Source organism: Pezoporus occidentalis, unplaced genomic scaffold (assembly GCF_034315485.1).
Source record: "Pezoporus occidentalis ecotype Australia unplaced genomic scaffold, CSIRO_AGI_Poc_V1 ctg88, whole genome shotgun sequence".
Classification (NCBI taxonomy): Eukaryota; Metazoa; Chordata; class Aves; order Psittaciformes; family Psittacidae; genus Pezoporus; species Pezoporus occidentalis.
In genome coordinates, this window is record NW_026916242.1 from 1,432,530 (window position 1) to 1,457,032 (window position 24,503).

General features: G+C 38.7%; 1 protein-coding gene across 8 annotated transcripts in view; it reads right to left on the minus strand.

The window, feature by feature from the left end:
• MYO3B (myosin IIIB) overlaps positions 1-24,503 on the minus strand; it is a 207,580-nt gene that overhangs the window by 112,641 nt on the left and 70,436 nt on the right. For 7 of the 8 annotated variants that reach the window (XM_062604656.1, XM_062604653.1, XM_062604655.1 and 4 more), the window contains 2 exons: positions 16,845-16,910; positions 1,797-1,952 (listed from right to left, as the gene is read on the minus strand). In XM_062604656.1, the coding sequence (XP_062460640.1) occupies positions 1,797-1,952; positions 16,845-16,910 (222 nt within the window). Of the gene's footprint in view, positions 1-1,796; positions 1,953-16,574; positions 16,731-16,844; positions 16,911-24,503 lie in introns of those variants that run through there. The other variant, XM_062604660.1, reaches the window with a different exon arrangement.

Consider the following 24,503-nt stretch of genomic DNA (forward strand, 5'->3'; position numbering starts at 1 on the left):
AAGAAGACACAAGCCGACACTAACAGGAGAACAAAGCCTTATGGACAAACAGAATGAACGGTGGAAGAGACTGATAGAAATGATAGGTCAGGTAACAACCTGGGACAGGGTACCTGTGACTAGTTGGCAGAGTAAATGTGGGAGTATCAGTGACAATAACAGAATTTAGACTGATAGGAAGGATAAAATTAGGACTAAAACCCATTGCAAGAGAACCCCCTTCACCATTGCAATCTGCAGGTGCTACTGCACACAAGCTGCAAATAATTGCTCCAAATAAATATCTAAGATGGGTTAGGTGGTGACAGGATCAACAAGCAGTTAAACTCTATTAGGTGAGCACTGATTCATACTAGGGGTGCTGGAAGCAAAATCCTTCTTATATTCCAGTCATGCATAACCTGCAGCAGCTTGTCTGTCACCGCATTCCCAGTTAATATACGGAAAGGCTTGAGAAAAGAAATGCTGTCTTAGTCCTAATTCCTTCTCCCTCCACATTATGGAGACAGATCCCAGACAGAATCCCAGAAGGAATACCATGTGGAATCCATTTCAGAGCTCCTATTGGAACAAAGATCATTTCACTCTGTCTATATCTTCTATTTGGTCAACAGCTAGGAAAATTCTGATACCTTTTGGGTCAGCCAATCCACAGCTGTAGCTAATCTGGTGTGTGAAGTGTTACACGGGGAAGTCTCCTTAGGAGGCTAGATAAAGCAGATACTTCTACTTCAACAGTGGCATAGCTCCCTCACTGTAAGCAGTTTTGGTTTATTTTTCCAGGAGAAAACCAACCAACCAAGAAAAAAACAAACAAAAAAAACCAACCCAAAACAAAACAGAAAAACCACCAACCTCACAGAAGTCAACTTCACCTTGAAACTGTACTTACAGCTATTCCTTTATTTTAACTTGTAAATTTTTGTTTGGGCTTTTAGCATTTAAGCTACAGAGTCTTATGGCATGGAAGTATATACTTGTTCATACATAGCGGACATTTAATTTTCTTCATCAACATTAGTAGGTGTTTGTTTATAATAATGGGCCAGAGCTTATCTCATTCTAGACAAATTTCATATTACAGAATGATTGCTGAGCTTGGGAAGCTGTGCTCATTTGCATTTACTTCTCTTTTGAAACAGTGAAATTCTGCCACCCTCTGGGCAACAACAAAACTAATATATATTTACAATCAGCCTCAAAAATCCCACTGCTGCTGAATAAATATTCATTGCTTTTTAAGCACATTTTAAAATTAATTATTAGGCTGAATGAAAAAAAAAGTTCCGATTGAACTACAGGCAAAACGATTACTTAAAGTACTGAACAGCCTTCTTACTAATAACATCTAGCCAAACACTTAACTTTAGTATGTCATGATCTTAAACTTTTCTAGTAGTCGCTTCATTGTTCACAGTTGTATTTTTAAAGATCTGCTACCAAAATATGACAATTTTTCATCATGCCAATACGTATTTCCACAAACCAAACATTCTGGAATTATTAGCATCTCTGTGACTGAGACAGAAGTGAATGCAGATAGAACAGAGTGCAGGGGACAAAGGCGACTAAGGAGAAGGTTGCATTATGGCTGATAAAACTAGCTTTAAAAAGTAACAGTGGGAAAACATGCCTCTTGCATTCACATGGCATGCAGCACTTTGCTAATCACAGTGGTAACCAATGTATTAATATCATCGATTGAAACAATGAATGTCTATGCATTCAGAGTTTTAACTCACGCTCCCAGGATTCATGTGTGGAAGGAGGGCTGCAGCATGTGTGTTGTACAATACCTTGTTTTGGCTACAGAGCCTAACTGCTGCTGTTCGTGAATGAGCCCAGCCAGCTGTTTTTGCAGAGACATATCTTTACCATGTACTTGTTTAATAAATGGATGCTCCAAAAGATGGGTGACTGAAGGACGCTTTTCAAAATCCTTGATAAGACACCTGTGTCAGAGAAAAAGCAGTCTCAGGCAATGATGATCTCTCATTACGGCATGATCTGAGTCAGCTTACTGTGCAGCTGTTATTGTACAGTAGTTTCTTTTTCCACAAATTTAAGTTCCCCAGTATGCAGCAAGACAACTCCTCTATATTGGAATAAATCTGGCATAAAGTACTTAAGTGAATTCACCCTACAAGTATACTAGTAAAATGCTATGAATTTAAGCTTATTTAATCTCTCTTTTTAACTGTAACTAGTTTACTATGAAAAAATGGCACCCTATCTTGTAACTGCTGTACAGTTAATATACATTAAACATAACCTAAGATGAATAGACAATACTTAATTCACTTCAATTTTCTACTTATTCTCTGATGAGAGTCTGATGAAGTGTATGATATATCCTATTAAAAACTACAAGTGAAATCTGTGATACAACACTAGTCAGAACAATTTGATACAGAGCTTTGTCTTGTTTTTAAAATAAGCATTTCAGGTAGATCTTCTATAGTGCAGTGATAAGTGCTAGCATGAGAATCAGAACATTCTGCAAACCTACCAATTCAGACTGGAAGAGAAATGAATGACTCAGAATTAAACGCTAGTCAGGGTATCAAAGTTCTGTCTGTGATAGAAACAGGTGATCGAGTAAGGAATAAAGAGATAGACTCTATTAAATTAGCATAAAATAAAGTATCATGCTAATTTATATAATTGGGATTTAAAACTGAGGAAGCCATCCCAAAAATAAAATAAAGAGGAAATAAAACAGTCCAAACAGAAGAATGATCTAATAAGATTAGACTGCTTTAAAATACCAAGTCTTCACATTAAAAGTATTCTGTTTATCTTACATAATAACATTATTTGAGAATATGAAAAAGAAATGCTGCAATTCAGTATGTATTTCCCTCCTAGCAATTTATAGCCCATGATGAGTTTATCTGATGAGATGCATTTGTATTACATACTTTACAATTATGTCTCATATTTGCTGATCTTAAGTGATACTCCTAAAGTACTTCTTAAGCAGCGCCAAATATCACAAATAAAGATTATCATTTTAGCTAAAAGTGCAATGGTAACTTAATACCTTTTAAAGGAATTTATATTCTATCAATATCAACTTGCAAAATTTTAAACTACATCTAAAAAAAGAAATAAACCAAACACATTGATTTCAAATACTACCAAACACATTAGCAAATTAGTTCAGCCTCACCTCAAATACGTTACTGAAGCCTAAGGTCTGGTCTTAAAATGATCCTGAAATATCTCTGAATACAACTTTAATACTTTAGGTTCCTGAAAACCATTTTCCCAACCTCTTCTTAGCGTGGCTAGTCCAGACAAGACAGCCTGCAAAATGGGCTACGGTTTTATAAATATTTTGGTGAATTTTGCCAGAACTGTAGCCTCCTGGAAGAAAGACTAAAGTAACAGAACCTGTTTTATCACCATGCCTCTGAGAGTAAGGCTATAAATACCAGTCCTCCCCTTTTAGTGAGAGATGATACATCATTAGCCTACAACAGGCTCTCACACACACAGAGAGCCCTTTTCCTTTTGTGATCCATGGTTTTCAAAAGTCAGTACACCCACAAAGACAATATGGTCTATGCCAATCCTGGTTAAATTTATGTGTTTCCTGAGAGAAAAAAAGAAAGAAGCATTTGAAAAGAAAGATAACATTAATCAGGAAGGCAGAGGGGAAAAAAATAACAACAAACAAAACAAATAAACCAACAAAGGCTAGGTGGTATACAAAATCATAGATTGATGGCAAGTATCTCAAGTGCAGATTTCAGCCTAAAAAGTTCATGCACTCGTGACTTTTACCGTTCTAACAATAATTACAAATTTTTAATATTATTCTATATTGTTTATATATAAAATTTTTGTGTTAAATTTCATCACATCAGAAGTTCTCCAAGTAATATAACTGAATTCAAGTGAAACTATGTCACAGAACCATAGAACAGTTTGGGTTGGAAGGTATCACAATGGTCATCTTTGTCCATCCCCCATGCAATGTGCAGGGACAGCTTGAACTAGATCAGATTGCTCAAAGCCCTGTCCAACCTGATCTTGAATGGTTCCAGGAACGGGGCATCTACCACCTCTCTGGACAACATCTTCCAATATTTCCCCACCCTCATCATAAAAATTTCTTTCTTATATCTAGGCTGAATCTACCCTTTTTCAGTTTAAAACCATTACCCGTTGTCCTAATTGCAACAGGCCCTAATGTCATAGCAGTTGCTTTTCAGATAACAGCAACATTAAAGTTTAAACACATTCTCTTCAAGAAATTACACAGTTCCAGACAGAACATCTTGTGTTTACCAGAAGTGCAAAGAACATAGAAGTTTTTACATGATGGCATGTAGTTATTAAAATGAATTCTACTATGAGCTCTGGAAGAATGCACCTCCAAAGACATGCTATGGACAAGATCCAGAAGTTGCAAAATAAATTTTCCATATAGATGGCCCCTAGGTGAAACATCCAAATATCCAGGATACTGCATTCATTAAGGAAGCCCAACAAGAAAAGACAAAAGGAAAACATTTTAGGTTCTCTGTTTAGCTTCTCTGTTATGTGCCTGAAATGTTAACTGTTTAGTTCGGGCAGGTGTTTCAATGAGCATAGGTAAGTTCTGTCAGGGAGGTGGTTTTAAAGACAACTTCAGGATTATATTTTCTTCCATTGCATACTCCTACCAGTCCCCTGCTGACTATTCACTTTTCATGCATGCTATTCTTCTGCTCTGCAACCATCAAATTTATATATTGTTTCACCTATATGCAGCCCTCATTCTCTGGTAGTAGGATATTTTTCCCATCTGTGGTCACTTGAAACACAAGTAAAGCTTCATGAATTCATATGACCAAGCTAATGATACAAAACACATCCACACAATTCTGTCTCTGATCAAAGTCTCTGTTCCAAATTCAGAGAGAGCACACCTACTATTGTGCCAAGTTTGTGCCTGTATCGGAAGAACAGATCCCTTTCAAGTGGGACTCCACAACAAAGCAGAGAGCTAGTAAGCAACACAGTGCAAGGGTGAGGGACAGCTGCTTAAATTCATGTAGTTAACTTCTTGTGTGAGTACTTCGGCATCGGTTCAGGCAAAAGACCAAGAGGAGAATGTACATCTCTGCTGAAGCTAGTTTAATCCATCAAGTTAAATGGCAAGTTCCTAGCACATTAGGAACACAGCAGCAGAAGAAAGACCAGGCAGGCCATAGAGAATTGAATGTCTGTGGCATATACACTCTCCTTTTGCTCTGAAACAGCAGAAGTGTTGACACAGTCACTTCCAGAAATTACTCATTATGTTTCAAGTGCCAGTAACTGGCTTGCAGCTTAGTCATAGTAGGTACTGTGGGCTCAATGTGTACTCAGATACTCAGTGCCACCCTGGTTTATCACCAGGTCTGCTGCAAAGGAAGGCAGGATGGAGAGCTGTCATGTGACACTGTAAAGACACGATGTTTCTCCTCTTGATCCATATTCCTTTGTCCTCTCTGCGTAGACAAGACCTATTAATATTCTGAGGTATATTTATATCCCCTGCTTCTACACACTGTCATTTCAACTGTGTTGCTTTTAGTGACACACCGAATGCATACTGCTGCTGTTCTTAGTCAACGTTACCTGTAAAATAACAATCCTTGAGCCACTACCTATGTGCTAGTGAAAAAGAATGCAACAGACTGCTAGTGTCACTGCAAGCGTTCAGTAACGTATCATCTACAATGGAAGCAGTACTGACACTGTATTGCTCTTCAGAAAGAAAGAAAAAAAACAGAATATCAGCTCTTACAATGCTGAAGCCTGCATGAAGGTGAGCACTTCTACTGACCTGCATGCTGAAATACAGATATAATGTGTGAAAAAGTTTATCATATGGGTGCCTGATTCCAAAATTGCCAGTACATTCAGTCAGGAAATATATTCCATGTAGAGGCCAGAAAAAAAGAAATCAAGAAGTAATACACAAAAAATCCGGCAATATTAACATCTGAAAGCAGAAAACTACACTAACAAAACAGCTTTTATAATGTCACTTACCAGAAAATAGTCAGTGCAGCCAATAGAAATCAGTGTGTGGAATGTGCAAGAGCAATATTAAGAAGTCCTACCACTGAAGGATTTGCTTCTGAGGAAAGGAGAAAACTAAAATATCTTCAGGTGCCTTTCTAAGCATTTGTTTAAGACCAATTTGGACACTTAGCCTAGGCACTGTCAAAAAACAACAATGCTGCAGTTACATATAAAACCCCAAAATGTGCTGTATCTGCAGATTAAGCCAATTGTTGGGCCCATGGAAATTATTTAAAAAAGAAAAAAGTGGTGAGAGTGTCTTGCATTGAGCAAATCTACTACAAGATGGGTTTCATCTAAGGTATGATGAAAACATGACAATATTTGGTCTGCTATTTTTTTGATCTAAAATAACATAAAGGCTAAGTAAGTAGAGACTGAAAAAGAAACAAACATTGTACATGTTTGCTTTAATGAAAGTCAATCCATTACCTAATTTTAAATTCTAGTATCTCCCATCATGCTTTCTTAGCTGAAAATTAATTCTCAGAATTCATTAGTGTCACTACATTAAACATAGGCGGCAGCCATTTGCTGCAATCTCACAGCCAGGCTCCTAAGTACCATTTCCATTCTGCCTCAATTACAGGCAAAGATGAAGCATTTATTAGCAGGGGATCAGAGCAGACTCCCATACACACAGGCCTGTCTGAGACAGCCTCTAAAAATTCACTGGCTGCTTGCATTTGGATGATAACATTGTTGGAACTGCTACCTCTCAACAATGTAAACTGCCATTTTGCAAGTAGCAAATCAGATGACTGAAATGAAGAGATATTTATCATTTAAGCATTCATGAGCTAATATTTACTAACGAATAAGTGGAAAGAAATAGATTTCAAGAGAACTGCAATGGTGGTCTAAGTCTCCTGTGCATTCAGAAATAGAAAACAATTACTAACGTCATTCACTGTTGCAGCCAAACCCAAACAGAGCAGCAGCAGATATTTCTTTTCAGATCTATTATAATCCATTTGGCCACAAGTACTTTCTTTAAGAAAAAAAGAAACCAAGCAGCTTCAATACTTACAGCTTAGTTGCATTATGATTTATCTCCAGTATTTTGTTTTCTTCAATTATTACATTTTGCGAATACTACATTTTATGATGAAAGTGGATTACTGGAACTTATTTTGTCTCATATATCAAATATCCAACCAGACACCTCATCACTGTTTACCATTTACAGGCACAGAAGATTCATACATTAATATCTGGAAGAAATTATTACTTAATATTTTTTTTATATTTTTTTTTGGCACAAGCAATCCAGGAGGTTCCTCGATTGTGTGGAAGACAACTTCCTTCTGCAAGTAATAGAGGAGCCGACAAGGAGAGGTGCCATGCTTGACCTCATGCTCACCAACAGCAAAGGGCTCGTTAGAAATGTGATGCACCAGGGCAACCTTGGTTGCAACGATCATGAGATGCTCGAATTTGAGATCCTCAGGACAGTGAGAAGAGCGTGCAGCAAGCTCACTGCCCTGGACTTCAGAAGAGCAGACTTTGGCCTCTTCAGGAACCTGCTTAGTAAGGTTCCGTGGGATATAGCCCTAGAGGGCAGGGGGATCCAAGACTGTTGGTTGATATTCAAAGATCACCTGCTACAAGCTCAGGAGTGTTGTATCCCAACTAGAAGGAAGTGCAGCAGGAGGGCCAGGAGACCTCCTTGGATGGATAAGGAGCTGCTGAGGAAAATTCAAAGGAAAAAAAGAGGCTTATAAAAAGTGGAAGCAAGGACAGGTGGCCTGGGAAGAGTACAGAGATGTTGTCCGGGAAGCTAGGGACCAGGTTAGGAAAGCAAAGGCCCAGTTAGAATTAAACTGGGATGTGAAAGATAACAGGAAAGGATTCTATAATTACATTGCAAATAAAAGACAGACTAGGGACAATATGGGCCCTCTCCAGAAGCTGTCAGGAGAACTGGCTACCCTGGATTTGGAGAAGGCTGAGGTTCTAAATGACTTCTTTGCCTCAGCCTTCACTGGCAAAGGCTCTGACCACACCACCCAAGTCTTGAAGTCTTGGAAGGCAGACACAGGGACTGTGAGAATGAAAACCTTGGGCCCACTGTAGAAGAGTTCAAGACCATCCTAACAACCTGAACATGTACAAGTCCATGGGACCTGATGAAATTCATTCACAGGTCCTGAAGGAGCTGGCAAATGAAGTTGCTAAGCCACTGTCCATCGTATCTGAAAAATCACGGCAGTCAGGTGAAGTTCCCGACGACTAGAAAAAAGGGAAATATAACCCCCATTTTCAAGAAGGGGAAAATGGATGACCCAGGGAATTACAGACCAGTCAGTCTCACCTCTGTGCCTGGCAAAATCTTGGAGCAGATTCTCCTGGAAGGCATGCTAAGGCACATGAAAAACAACAAGGTGCTTGGTGACAGCCACCATGGCTTCACTAAGGGGAAATCCTGCCTGACCAATTTGGTGGCCTTCTATGATGAGGCTACAGAACTGATGGACAGGGGTAGAGCAGTTGATGTCATCTACCTGGACTTGCGCAAAGTGTTTGACACTGTCCCACAGGACATCCTCGTCTCTAAATTGGAGAGACATCAATTTGATGGATGGACCACTCAGTGGATAAAGAACTGGCTGGATGGCCACACACAAAGAGTTGTGGTCAACGGCTCAATGTCCAGCTGGAGAACAGTAAGGAGTGGTGTCCCTCAGAGATCGGTGTTGGGACCAGTCTTGTTCAACATCTTTGTCAGTGACATGGACAGTGGGATTGAGTGCACCCTCAGCAAGTTTGCTGATGACACCAAGCTGTGTGGTTCGGTTGATACCCTGGAGGGAAGGAATGCCATCCAGAGGGACCTTGACACGCTTGTGAGGTGGGCTGATGCCAGCCTCATGAAGTTTAACCATGCCAAGTGCACGGTCCTACACCTGGGTCGGAGCAATCCCAGGCACAGCTACAGGCTGGGCAGAGAAGAGATTCAGAGCAGCCCTGAAGAGAAGGACTTGGGGGTATTTGTCAATGAGGAACTTAACATATGTGTGCTCACAGCCCAGAAACCCAGCTGTATCCTGGGCTGCATCAAAAGGAGCATGATCAGCAGGTTGAAGGAGGTCATCCTGCCCCTCTACTCTGCTCTCGTGAGACCTCACTTGGAGTATTGTGTGCAGTTCTGGTGTCCTCAACATTAAAAGGACATGGAACCGTTGGAACAAGTCCAGAGGAGGGCCACAAGGATGATCAGGGGACTGGAGCACCTCCTGTATGAAGATAGGCTGAGAAAGTTGGGGCTGTTCAGCCTGGAGAAGAGAAGGCTGCGTGGAGACCTCATAGCAGCTTTCCAGTATCTGAAGGGGGCCTATAAGGATGCTGGGGAGGGACTCTTCATTAGGCACTGTAGTGATAGGACAAGGGGTAATGGGTTCAAACTTAAACAGGGGAAGTTTAGACTGGATATAAGGAAGAAGTTCTTTACTGTAAGGGGTGGCGAGGCACTGGAAAGGGTTGCCCAGGGAAGTTGTGAATGCTCCATCCCTGGCGGTGTTCAAGGCCAGGCTGGACAGAGCCTTGGGTGACATGATTTAGTGTGAGGTGTCCCTGCCCATGGCAGGGGGGTTGGAACTAGATGATCTTAAGGTCATTTCCAACCCTAACTATTGTATGATTCTGTATCAGACTATTTATTAGAGCTGAGAATCCACACTGCAGCCTCTGGGCAAAGTCTCTGATCTGTTCAGCAACTAGTTAGATAAAGTTCTCATTGCCACTCCTCCGGTCCCTATCTCTCTGCCACTCCCTGGCCCATCAGGGTGCTCTTCCCATCATTTGCTCCTCAAACAGCTCTACACCACACTCCCCTGCCCTCCAAATACTTCTCTGCTTGCACAACTACCTGCTGCCTAGCTAGCAGTGGGGAATCTTTCCAGGATTCTCCTATTGGAATAGAAAAGTTTTCCAGGGTCCTGAACAGGACTTCAGGTCATCCTGAGACACTGAGCTCTCGTCTTCCCAGTTGCAGAAAAAACAGTTACCATGATCTCTCCAAAGGCAGAGACAGCTCAGCTGAGGATCTAGAACATCACAGAAGGTCATATTCTCTTCATCCTCTCCCTAAGCAGGGTGAAGGTAGTCTCTGGGTTTTGAGATTCATTTTTTTTTCCCTCCCCATACTCTCCTATCTAAACCTTCTGAAGGTCGTTTCATGGTGGAAGATTAATTAAACCAAGAGCATGACCTCAACTGGGTTGACACCCCTGCTTGGAGAAATGGAAGGACAGACACTGACAAGCAAGATCACCTAGGCCAGGCACATAAGGTCTGAAACTTTCCAGTCAAGGAAGGAAAAATAACAGTCTCTGAGATTGTTTTCTAAGTGGTTAAAAGATTCTGTTCTTAACAATTGCTTTGTCTGTTCCTCCTACCTCTGTACCACATGTGCTGTGGCAAACACTGGTCAGTAGCATGCAGCAGAGATGTGGAGAAGACATTTTATGAATTACATTTGTAATAATGATGCAGGGCTGTGGCTCCCTACTTCCCTGAAGCCTCCCTGCTTCCCTGAAGCTTTCCTGCTTCCCATTCCCAGGCCTGCCCATCCCCCCCACTGCTGCAGGTCACTTGTTTTCAAAGATGAACTAAAAACTGTGACAGCTTTGCCAGCAGCATTTCTGTTTTCAGTCCTAATTCAACAGGACATATAGGATACAAATAACCTTATCTTCAGAACTATATATAGTTGCCCCTTTGGAAAAAAGCAAATGCTGGGCACAAAGGGTATATATATAGTTTAAATAGGTCTCTGGTCTTGAACCAGCATCCCATGATAAATAACAAGGATTTTACTGTTCCTTCTGCTACAGTCAGATATCAGGATGAAAGACTGAATTATGACAAAGTACTCAATCATCATATACATAATATAAATTCTGATGGTCAGAACACATTCATATCATTATTGATTTGCCCTTTGGTAGCAAACAGTGAGAGAAATACTCTAACACTGAAATGTCATCAGCACCTGTTTTCTTAATAAATCCTCTTTCAGTTTAATTTTTACAATCAAGCATCCTAACTTAGAGCATGCATCCGAAAACTAACAAAGGTTCACTCACACAGAAATTGTAAGATTAAGTGTAGTAAATAGCTCGACCTCTTGTACAACTAAAACAAATCATAACAGGTTTCCCAGCCTCCTTTGGGCTGAACAGACACAACAATTTATATATATACATGGTTTGGAGAAAAAACAAGGGCAACTCTATGGAGTGGGACTTCTTACAGCACTCAGAACAGGTCAGACTTTGCTCATGTTGAAACCCTTAGATTTTTATTAGAGACAACAGAAATTCAGTCAGAACAATTCTAGGGATTTATTGTGTGATGAAATTGGGGGTTTCTAGCCTTTTATCAGGCAAGTGTTTTGAACACAAAAATTTGTGAAACTTTTAATTAGGAAGTGTTTTGCATTTGTGCTAAACATTCTCCCTTTGACACTACATACAGCATGCAGTTGATTTGAGGCAGTTGGAGCATAGAGAAAGTAGGACATAAGGAAAGAATACTGACAGTTTTTTTCTTTTACATTTTATGTCATAGCTGGAAAGGCAGCTAAGGACAGAGATATTTTTCTCTCCTTTGGGGTTTATTGCATTCTTTCCTATCTTCCAGTAAATAAGGACAGACACCAAAAGGGCAATTGTAGGTTCATTTTGCTATAATCACAGAGCAGCTGGGAAAAGTTTCTCGCTTATACTCTGCTAAGCTGACTGCCTGATGCTCTCTGCTTTGAAACCCCAACTTCAACCATGCTATGACATCTTCATTTTAACAAGTTCACAAGCACCTGGGCAGATGAGATCAGGTTAAGTGTACTAGCTGGGAGTCCACCGGCAGTTAACATTCTTCCTGCTACTGTGTGACAGACCTGACGCATACACCCTGTGGCCCACAAGGGGACAGCAGGCGCATCTGCGCTCCCTGAAGCTTCCCTTAATCTAAAAGTATGCTGGGCTGCTTCACTCCCAGCTCTGCTGCTGATTATTGAGTGACTTCTAGCAAGGTACCCTTTGTCTAAGGTTCTTCAATTGCAGAAGAAGGAATTTATCTCTTGTCTCTGTTCTACAAGTGCAGATGACTGACAGGACATCCTGCCTTCACATTTCATTTCAAGTAAAGCACAGAGATGGCAAGCATCAGCAATTATAACAGGCTTTACTTCCAATAAATGATATTAACATTAGAACTCTAGAAGCATCTAAGCTTAGAATTAAGCTTAAAAACCATCCCAGTGAAAGAGCAATAGGTAGGGACTACTTGAGAAACTGAAATACTAGCACTTAATGACAATATGAGCTTGAAGAAGGGAATAAGGAAACTGTCTCATCAGACAATTACTTCACATGCTCTCTCTGATACTATATTCTTCTATGCAGCATACTATTCCTAGAATTGCTAATGCTTCCCAAATGGACTTGTCACTCCACCATGGATACATGTCTTTCTCGCTGCACTTTCCTTACTACTATTAATACTTATGACTCAGAATAGCCAGCAAATAAACCCCAAAACCATGAGAACCAAGGGAAGAATGAGTGTTTATCACTAATGGTAAGGATCTCAACAGTATACTTTACTGATTGAAAGATCTTGATACTATGACATTTGTAAAATCTAGCATGATTCTTCGCAGGGTCAGGACTTCAAACGTGCCCAAGTATTTCTCACCTCCACATAAAGCTGTAGGTTTTTACTAAAACTGCTCATTAGAAAGCTAAGATAATTGTATCCATTACATATGCCCATTCATCTGTATAAAATATCTCACACAGTACTCAAAAGCGGTGGAGATCTTTTGTCAGGTACTATACCTCGCAATCTGAATCTTTCTGACATTTGCAAACCTCTTCTCAGACACAGTGAAATTAATGAGTCCTGTCAAACACACACCATGTTCTCTGTGACAGAAACAGTAAAATATTCTTTGTGTAATATGAACAGAATGTCACTAAACTATTGTTTAGACTATGAAAAAATTTGGTCTGTATTCAGAGAACTTGAATATAAATGGAGCACTTAAAACCTAGATAATCTGGATGATCTATTAATTGAAAAACTCTCAATGTAGACTCATCAATATGAAATTCAGCTTGTAAGGCTGTGTTTAAATTGAGTACAAAAATTGAGCTTATCAAGACTAAAAATTACATTTGTATTGTATTTGTAATGTCATTGCTAAAACAAAAGTTATGTTATGATAAATGCTGACTGCAAGTACTGTAACATCACATTTTGACTTTTGTACTTCCTGAATTTGCTAATTTTTTATTCCCTCCAGTTCAAGAATGACTGATTAATTCAAAGAACCATAATAGCTAATCATTGGTTAAATAAATTTAAAAGGAGAATGTCCCTGGAGATACCATTGCTCATTTTAATTGAAATTAACATTTTGTGATGCAATGTAAATAAAGATTATTCTGTTCCTAGAACATATTAACTCTTCTATCTACCCCTAGAGATCAGCCAAGGTTTAAACTGCCAAGAAAATTATCTGTGGCATGTGAGATAATGTTAGTGAAGCGGGGGTATACATTCATAACATACAGCCTGTATTATTTTACAAATTAAGTCTAAAGCACTGTATGTCTAAAATGCTGGTGGAAAGAAATTCTTATCTTAGCAATGTCATCTATGCTGTAGCTACAAAAAAAAAAAAAGCTTCGTAAACATTCACGGGCAATGAATAGGGTGAACTCTTCAAAACTGGGATTTTATTTCAAGAGATATAAACATAGGTAAAGAAGGTTAGTAGCCAATCCTCCAACTGATGTAGCTGTTTACATGCCCTTATAGGAATGGTAAACCCTATTAATATGTGGATAAACAGATAATTAATTCTTTCTCATCTTGCTCTAGTGGAGCAGCTAAGTTCTTCATGGCCAGTACAGATAATTATACATACATAGAATTTTACTGACCTTTTAAAAGTCTGTGCTGCACTTATCTCAGTAGATATGAAATACAAAACCAGGCTGCTGCCAGAGATGACTTAGCTGAAATTGTGTCGTCTTTATTTTTTTTTTAAACAAAATATCTAACTCAGATTAGCTATCTCATTGTAAAAGTCCTTAGGAAGACAACACATTACAGTCTTCATCTCAAGCAAAGGTCAACAATGCTGGGAATAGAAACAAATTCATCAAGCTAAGAACTATCTTGACTCTCCATTCAGATTCTGTAAATAATGCACTGGACTTCAAAATGTTGTGTGAAAATTGTATCTCTTGGGGCAGCAGAATCACAGTTAAAAATATAGACTTCATTTCTAAAAAATATATGATTACTATTTTAACAGTTTAAAGAATTACCTACAAAAGCACACTGAAGCTTAACACTTAGACATATTATAAATTTCTATAATATGTGAGAGAACACATAACAAAAATGCCTCTTCAGGCAGTGGCATTTCAAGGGCTGAGAATGTGGGGTGAAAAAAAGCTACAATGACAAGGTTTGGCAGTCTTGTCATAAATAAAATTATTGTGCAAACAGAACTGAAGTCAAAAGTATGCTTAGGCAAAGCTGCATGCTCAGTTTCTGTCAGTACACTGGTCTGGCCACAACTTGAACCAGATAAGCTTGTTATGCAAATGATGTTAGCCATCAGGAAGGAGGTAGATAATGAAATTACTTGAAAGCTAACCACTCATCAAAAGGGTGACAGAAACATCAGGCAAGGTCCTAACATATGGATAAAAGGCAGTATGGAATTTATACAATTATTGCTTTTAATTTATCTTAACTAAGCTGTCACAAGGTGGACATCAATAAATGCATAGTTAATGCATATAAATGAGCCAATTCTCAGTAATGGCTAAAAGGTTTGCAGCTGTATGATTCAATGTTTCATTATTTTTTTTTCTAGAAAATCCAGTAATGTAAAGCCAAGCCCCCATAAAAATATTTTGCAACCTCTGCATCATAACAACTCTACTAACACATGTCTGAGAATGAAGCAATGTCAGAGAATTCCATTTCAGTGTTCTGTTAAATGTAGCTACAAACCCAACATATTTATTTTGTTTCATTTCTCCATGTTAAGAAATTGCATATGAGCATACTTCCTTACTTCATTGTACGTATTACTGCAGAAATGAGAAGCAAGATCTGAGAACCTGCAGATGTTCCTGGTGAGAGGAAGTAATTAAGCAAAAGTAATTAAAAACCAATGTGATTAAAAATATATAATTTGAAGATATCAAAAACCCAAGGGACAAAATTAAAAACAAGCATAGCCATAAAAATATTCACGTATGACTTCTTTCATGAACAGCGCATGCTGAATTAAAGGACTGAACAACTGTTAAGAAATGTTAAACTTAGTTTTTTTGTATGGCTCTCAAGCTCAGTAGAGACTTCTAAACAGGGAGATTCCAAGAAACAAAAACCTGTATAACAGTGCTGAAGGTTAATGCACAATGTTTCTGAAAAAGAATGTAATTTTATTTACCAGGGGTACTACCTCTCTAAAGCACAAGTGGAATATAACCCACCAGGGTTAGAGCCCCCAGAACATAGGCTACAGTCCATGAATAGTGTAAATAGAGTTTCTCTATAAGAGAATGGAAGTCATCCACCACCCAGTGACTTTTGTAATTAAACACTGATTTTGCCATAGATCACCATGTACACTGCTGCGTAAACAAGGACATGCATTATGGAGAAACAGAACTAGGGTAAATCTGCTCTAGAGGAATACACTTCTACCACCTATGCTGGAAAAGATTCTGTGTAATGACAGTAATGACCTTCCTCTGTAGACCAGCCACTACAGTGTACCTCATCGTCCTGCCTGATTAAAGACCAGCATAGTAAATACAAATATATTATTAATAAAATTTGCATTAGTCTTTAACTTCTCCTAAAACGGCAACACACTACTACACAACTGATAGAAAAACATATCGGAAAGGGATATTGTACTCCTTCACAAGTAACAAGACACATTAAGGACCAAAACAGATTCCAAATGCAGATGTGCATGTTTTCAAACCTATCTTGAAAAGTCAACACTGACAAGCGGTGTTCAAAGTATCTGGTTATTTGATCAGCATAAACTTCCCATGGGTTTGATATTATGATTCCCCATGTTAAACAGTTTAGACTGTAATAGGTCACAATAAAATCCTGAAGAACCCTAAAAATCACTCATACAAGTTGCTGTAAGATTTCTGAATACAATGCTAACGACTACTAAATGGTAATTTCTTAGCTTCATTGGTTTACTTTTTTTAAAGCAAAAGCATATTTTAGTTCAGTGACAGCGGCATCCAGAAATTTGGTAAAGTCTAGGTAACATATTACACTCTTGGTACAACTAGTGTTCAGTTACACATACTGGGCATGCAACCTACTGACTATTAGTAAAGTGGAAAAAGGCAACTTTTTTCTTTCTTGTCTTTCAAATTCTTATGTTAAATTAAGAAGTCATTTTCATCAACCTTTTTTTCTCCTTGATACAAAATTTCACTGCAAAACCATCAAAGACATCAGGTATATTTATAAATCTGTCCCAGGTCCATCAAAAGCAAGGAGCAAATCAACTAGAGACTTCAGAGAAGCTGTGAAGCAAATTATGTAAGAAGATCAAACTGTGCTGTATAGCTTTCAAAAAGTGAAGCATGGTCTAGAGTCTGTGAAAAGTTAAAACCCTGCAAAAGCAAAAACTCCATAAATGAATTCTGTTTTCAGGCTGACGCATGTAGGCCTTGCTGGATAAGGTGGTTTTAGAAGAAAATACAACTCACTGTGAAATGAAATGGTTGAATCCTCTGCACCATTTTTCAGGATGTAGCAAAGTAGGAGGTGGATTTCTGAAAAGAAAACACAAGGTTTTGGGGTTTAAAATGTTAATGTTTACTGGAATTATTGCACAGTCAACAAAGATGATACTTATTCCACTAGGGAGAAAATGCTCAAACTGTCTGTGTCCCCTTCAGACGCCTGTTGGGTTTTTCCTGCTGCTGCTTATTCAGTAAGAGTGTTCCTCTTTTCATATCCTTGTACTGGTTGACAAGAATCTCAACATGACCCGCCAGTGTGTGCTCACAGCTCAGAAAGCCAACTAGATCCTGGGCTGCACTAAAAGGAGCGTGACCAGCAGGTTGAGAGAGGTGATTGTCCCCCTCTGCTCTGGTGAGACCCCACCTGCGGTACTTCGTTCAGCTCTGGGCCTCCAACACAAGAAGGACATGGACCTCCTTGTGCAAGTCCAAAAAAGGGCCACAAAGATGTTCAAAGGCCTGGAGCACCCCTCCTATGAAGAGACACTGAGAGAGTTGGGCTTGTTCAGCCTGGAGAAGAGTCTGGGAAGACTTTAGAGCAGCCTTCTAGTACCTAAAGGGGCCCTACAAGAAATCTGGAGAGGGATGTTTTCCAAGGGTCTTTTTCCTAGTGATTGGACAAGGGGGAATGGCTGAAAGAGGGTAGATTTAGATTAGATATAAGGAAGAAATTCTTTATTGTGAGGATGGTGAGACACTGGAACAGGTTGCCTAGAGAAGTTTTGGATGTCCCATCCCTGGAAGTGCTCAAGGCCAGTTTGGATGGGGCTTTGAGCAACCTGGTCTAGTGTAAGTTGTCCCTGCCCGTGGCAGGGGAGTTTGGAACTAGATGATCTTTAAAGTCCCTTCCAATCCAAATCATTCAGTGATTCCTCTTTTATGTCAATACCTTTGAAGCTGGTAGTCCCTACAGCTCACAGTGCGCTTCACAACATTTCCCTTTCAATTCATCCTGATTCAGGAAGGACCAGCTGCTACTGGAAGATTAAGCTAGCCATCACACCACTTTACCCTAGATCACTGATTCTGACCACAATTTTTGTGAGAATTGATATCTTCATCACTAGAACTACAAAACTGTCAACAATCTGTAGGATTTTCAGTCTGGATTTCAAACTGTATTCAGTTGAAATGACATTGTAAACTCTACAACTGTTAAAAATCATTGTTACTCTTAAAGGCACATTAAACAGACAGTATTTTTACACTATGTAAAGATGTAAGATGTCCTTCCATAAGGCTTTTAAGTTCGATGTTAGCTGACATGAAATTACTTTCCTTGATGATTATTACTGTAACAGTTAAATACACAAACATACAGAGCAAGGCCTATAGGTCATATTAAGTGGACCAAATTTTAAGTGACTCAAATTTAAGCGGACCAACTTATAGCAGGAAGTGTTCACAGATCTCCTGTTATATTATACTATGTTATCTTTCGGAGGTTTCATCTGCAACTTCAGATTTGAGAAGTACTGAAGTCTATTTAACTTTTTAAGATTAAATTTGTGTTTTATGAAACGTTAATGATTTGTCTTTTGTTGCATTTAAGGGCTCAATGCAAAGGGTCATGCATTACCGAAATGTCAGAAAAAAAAATCACAAGACTTATTCTATGACAGAAACTCACTAACATTCTGGATTGTACCATCAATCACCTCATTTATACCAGGACCATGTTCCACAGCATGACACTACTTGGAAAATCTCACAAACAAAAAGGCAAGTAGCAGAAACAACATAAATTTGTGCTGATCTGCTTAGTAGTCTTGATTTTTTTCATGAATATTCATTCAAAGACTAGTTCCATTTAACAATTACCCTCAAAAATCCAAACAAAATGGTTTTAAAAAAATTACAATGTGGCTTTGTAAGAGATGGACCATTTTTGTTCATCTGTAGCTATTCAAAACAAATGCAGATATCTAATTTCACTGAGGGTAGACATGTTTCCTGAGATATATTACTACTTTTCTCTTTTGTTACAGGGGACTCAGGGAATGCAATTTTCTTCATGAAATGAAAAAATACAGAATGTTTGAGCTGTGCATTGCTTATCAAATTTATCATTAGGAAAAAAATGTGATTGGCTATTTTATATTACAGTAACATTTCAGAGCTGTCTTCCATTTACCAGCCTCAGATGTTCTTGCACATCACAGAATCTGTTTTTTAACAAGCATAAAAATAACCATAGGAAAGTATTTCTAGTGATAGTCCCATAGAAAAAAAACAAACAAAACAACCACAAAACAAAACCAAAACAACCAAACAAAACCCCCAAAACCTCACACCTTTAGAAACACTTTAGAAACCTCTTGCTCTTTAATGAAAACAGTTATCAGTCCAAACATTCCACATGCATGAACTCTGCAAACAGCTTTAGGGGACAGCCAGCTGGGGTTCTGATACCTTTTTAGTCTTTATTTTGCATGAATGATAGTCTATTTGACAGTCTGGATTCTGATAAGAACTATTTTTTATTGTAATGTGAAGTACAGCGTATTTCTCTTTAGAATGATACCAGCACCATCTACAGATTGTCTGCTGTGAAATTTTGAATTGCACTGCAAAGAAATTTGCTTTTTCAAAAGCTTACATATTTATGAATATGTAGCTTTGTCTCTTGTGTTCACACTGCTCTAGTAACAACAGGGCTTACAAAACCCATATGGTTTGGAGACTCTATTAAGAATCTCACAAGAAATAGCCTGAAAAAAGACACAGAGATAGTCACATTAATTGCAAATATAATAAGAGAAAGAGGTGGGATTTCATTATGGAAGAACAGACCAGCAGAGAGAATGCCATTCACGAAATACACTTAGTCATTTGCAGGTTAATTATTAATGGAGAAAGTGATGTTTTTAACCACATAGAATATGTTTAAATTACTAAGCTACTAAGCTTTCACTGACAGTTACTCTCTTACAGGTGGCTGAGCCAAATCAACAGAACTAAGAAATCTATAAATCTACTGATGTTTTCCTGAGCTTTATATTGATACTTCTGTATTTGTTGACAGAAGATATGTTATTCTTTGTGCCTTTGTAGTAAAAACCTAGAACTAGTGGTCTTCTCTAATTAAGCCACCAAACTGATGCTTCATCTGCAAATTGAGCAGATAAACATGACCAGAACCTTAATTCATTAGCATCTGTAAAGCACATTGGTTCCATATGATGAAAAACATTACTTAACTACAAAGTACCAAGTCAGCTCACCTTTTTCTAGCATCACATCCATAAACGATTTTCAGAAATGGGCATAAGAGGGTCAAATTCCTGCCTTCATTTTGCCTAAGGCACCACAAACTGTTTCATGGTGACAGCAAAAAACACCATGCCTTCCATAGCACCTTCAGAGGTAGACTTCTGCAGTAAGTACTCAAACTCAAGTTCCAGGGTGACACTATAAGCCAGGTATGCAAGAGCAACTCACTTTAAGCTTTTTTTGCAGGTCTTTTGCAGTTTGAAATGCCTCACTACTTCAGCTCAAAGACCAAAATTAGGGCCATTGTGATTCCAGACTATATTAAATTCAATACATCAAGTTCTATGGCTTTTGTACACTTGCATCAGCCAACATCACAGCAGTCCACCATCATCTGGCTGTTTCTGCAGTACTCAGAACACATTATTCCTAACTTGCCAACATAACTTATTCTACTCTTTTCATATAAAATTAGAATGCTCTGCATGCAACCCTTCAATCCTCCTTGCCACATACATAAGAAGCTGAAGGACAATACAGTCTCATTTTCTATTAGAAGTGATTGAAATTGTGAGAAGTAGATATGAATATTATTAGGAAAAGTGGGTATAACTGGGCTTATCTTTTGAAAATGTCCTCTTTCATGCAAGATGAGTAATCAACTCTTTATTTCCCAACTTTCTGTGTTTTTTCCTTTTATCCTTTCTGCAATTCATAATTAGTCACAGAACTACATGCTCTGTTTTCTTAGGCAGATGCATTGGTCTTGTGAGGAGTTTTTCTACCCTCATATTCAGTGCTTTCCACGGTCATGTTGTTTTTCAGTTGGAATTTTGCTTCTGTGAAGACTGCAGGATCGAGCCTGTACAAGACACCCCATACAGAAGCACAGTGTTCCTTAGAACATGAAGACATTAGCAAGCTTATCAAGCAAGAACTGTTGCTGAATTCTGAATGATACACACATGGGTTTGTGCTAGAATATTTTAATCTGTCAAGCTTTATTTATGTGTTCCCTGTCATTCAGCCTGCCTCCAAAGTCACAGCTGGTAAAACAAAATCGGTCATTTTACCACAATAAGGCCAATGATGCAGCTCAGCGAGCACCACTCAGCCTTTACGTTAAGCTGTGAGCCTAATTACAGATAACAGATAACATTTCTTTGTTGGCAATGAGAAAACAAGTATTTTATCTTAAAATACTTCTATGACAAATTTTTAAAAATTGAAAACATATCTACTGTTTTTTTAACTATTTCAGTAAACACAGACATACATTTTATAAACAGAAATCAAGACAGGGCCTCCAGTGACCAAATTGTATATTCAACCTACCACATTGTTTCTGATCAGAAATTAGCAGATCAGCATCCAACACCTGTCACCACGGGCAGGCTCTGGCAATCACAGCCCTGTATACGCACATTGTGAATTATTTTCCTAGCAGGCTGGAGACAATAGTTCTGTGGATGGTTGCCTATGTTTATACATAGACAGTTTTTACATGAAATTAAACCATTCATGTATATTTCAAAAAACTAAGTGACATAGCCATAGAAAAAGCACGGAGTCAACCATGCATAAAGAGATTTCCCTACAAAATGTTATGTAAGCAAATTGTATCTATTGAAATATGTGAATAATTTACATCAATTAATACCTGATAATTTCTCACACAAGTTTAAAGTCCTGTCACTCCAGAGCATCCCCACATTGTATAATTCTCCAAAAACCACCAGTCAATTTTCAACAGAGCTCAGAGGATTTCCTAACACACACAGTTTATGGCCCATTCAAATCAGTAAGAGGTTTCCACTGATCTGAATGAAAAATTTATAACCTAAACACTCTCCCATTCATCTGTCTCCTACTAAAAGCTACTCAAGTTTGACTGACTTCTGGTAACATACTTTACCAAAGTCCACTCAGCATGAAGCAGGGTACTGTATTCAGCTCTGTAAGGTTAAGATAGAAACTGTAGAGTTTAGGTGCCTGCACAAGTGGAGAACCAGCGCAAAATCACAGCAGAGTCTCAAGAAACTGGAAGATCAGAAAGAATACAGGATCTAAATAAAAATGGGAAGCAATACCAGAAACACGGAATATGGGCAAATTGGCTCCTGGTCTAAAGCAATTGTCCGTCCACTGAGTTGATCTAGGGGCGACTGAAGCCCCTTCTTCAAAACACTTGGAACTGTGCAAGTCTTGACGATTCTGCAGACCCATCTCCCTTCAGCTCTTTACCTGATCTATAAGCAAGGATTTACCACACCTATTCAGTCAACAGGACATGAACCATATATTGAGACCATATGTACCAAATCACAGCATATGAGACAGCAGCACCTCACATCATCTTTAGCTTTCTAGGGGCTCTGCAGTTACATAAACCTTTCTCAGGCAAGGGAACAAACTAATGCCAGATCTTAGTACTGTAACCAGTACTAACAGGGAACTGTAACCAGTACTAATTAGGGAACACCAGAAAAATTACCCTTATTCTGTGAGAATTAAGGGTACATTACATCCTAGGAAAAGATTTGGGGGAAGGAGTAAAAGCAACTATGCTCCTGTCATATTCACTCTCCAGATACCTTCTCACTGGCAACTGATTCACTTCTAAATAGTTTCTCCTTTTCCACCCCCTCAATTTTCTCCAAAACAACTGTTTTCCTTGTGTAAATATCTGGGTTCAAAGCTGTTAATATACAACCTCAACTTCTCACCTTCTAGACTATCAGAAGCATATATCTATTCAAATAATGTGTGCCTGAATTCTAACCAGGTCTAAAGTTACTCTGCTTTAAGCAAAAATCAAAACCTACCAAGGGAAAAGAATCAGTTAAGAGGAAACGGAACACAAGACATTACTGCCTCATTTCTGAAACAATTTTCTGAAAAAATAGTCTTCTTGCTTAAGTATTCTACTATATTCTAATTACAGAGACAAAGTTATCCGATATTTCCCTCTTTACTGGAATGGATACTCTTCATTTTCCACAGGCCGTATACAATTACAGAAGTCTGGACTGAATCCAACAGCATATGATAAATTTGTATTGAGTTAAAAGTCAAACAAATGTAACTAAAAACTGTAGGATTCTTATTACTTGAAAGGGCTGAGGGTACCAATTCACTTTTTAACATTTTTTTTGTGTCATACAGGGTCCTGATTTAGTAAAATACAAATTGGATATCTGTTTTCACTCTTTCTCAGAAGAGAAAGATGGCTATATGTCTTATAACACATAAAGACACATTTTCCCCCTTTTGCTTGTGATTTTATGTGACTATTTATCTATTTTGCTGCCACTAAGTAGGTGACTTAACTGATTAACAATAAAATATGTGCTCAGCAGCAAAACAAACACAAACCCACAAATGAAAATATCAACTATCTCTTCAAAACACACCTAAATCAAGATTTATTCACAACTCTCCAGCTTAGAATATTTCATCAGCCAACACAATAATCAGCACTAATAAATGCTAAAAAGGTAGTCAGTTCCAGAATTATGTACAAATCTGCTTTTGATTTTCAAGATTCACTTTATGCATTGCCAAAAGAAAAGCACTTCAGGAAGACTATAAAGAGACTGCCAAAAGAAACCTTCTAAGAAACCTCCTTCACATGACCAATCCTGTGATTCAAAATGGCAGATATCTGATAAATTAAAAGTCACCTTTAAAGTAATGAGTACAGACAGAAATAACGTGGTAGTGCTTAGCAAATTATCAAATTATTTTGGAGGTCACAGAATCATAGAATCATAGAATAGTTATGGCTGGAAAGGACCTTAAGATCACCTAGTTCCAACCCCCCTGCCATGGGCAGGGGCACCTTACGCTAAACCATGTCACCCAAGGCTCTGTCCAGCCTGGCCTTGAACACTGCCAGGGATGGAGCATTCACAACTCCCTGGGCAACCCATTCCAGTGCCTCACCACCCTCACAGGAAATAATTTCTTCCTTATATCCAATCTAAACTTCCCCTGCTTAAGTTTGAACCCGTTACCCCTTGTCCTATCACTGCAGTCTCCAATGAAGAGTCCCTCCCCAGCATCCCTATAGGCCCCCTTCAGATACTGGAAGGCTGCTATGAGGTCTCCACGCAGCCTTCTTTTCTCCAGGCTGAACAGCCCCAACTTCCTCAGCCTGTCTTCATACGGGAGGTGCTCCAGTCCCCTGATCATCCTCGTGGCCCTCCTCTGGACTTGTTCTAATGGTTCCATGTCCTTTTTATGTTGAGGACACCAGAACTGCACACAATACTCCAAGTGAGGTCTCACAAGAGCAGAGTAGTGGGGCAGGATCACCTCCTTCAACCTGCTGGTCATGCTCCTTTTGATGCAGCCCAGGATACGGTTGCCTTTCTGGGCTGCAAGGTCAAATAATAACCTCCAGAAAAT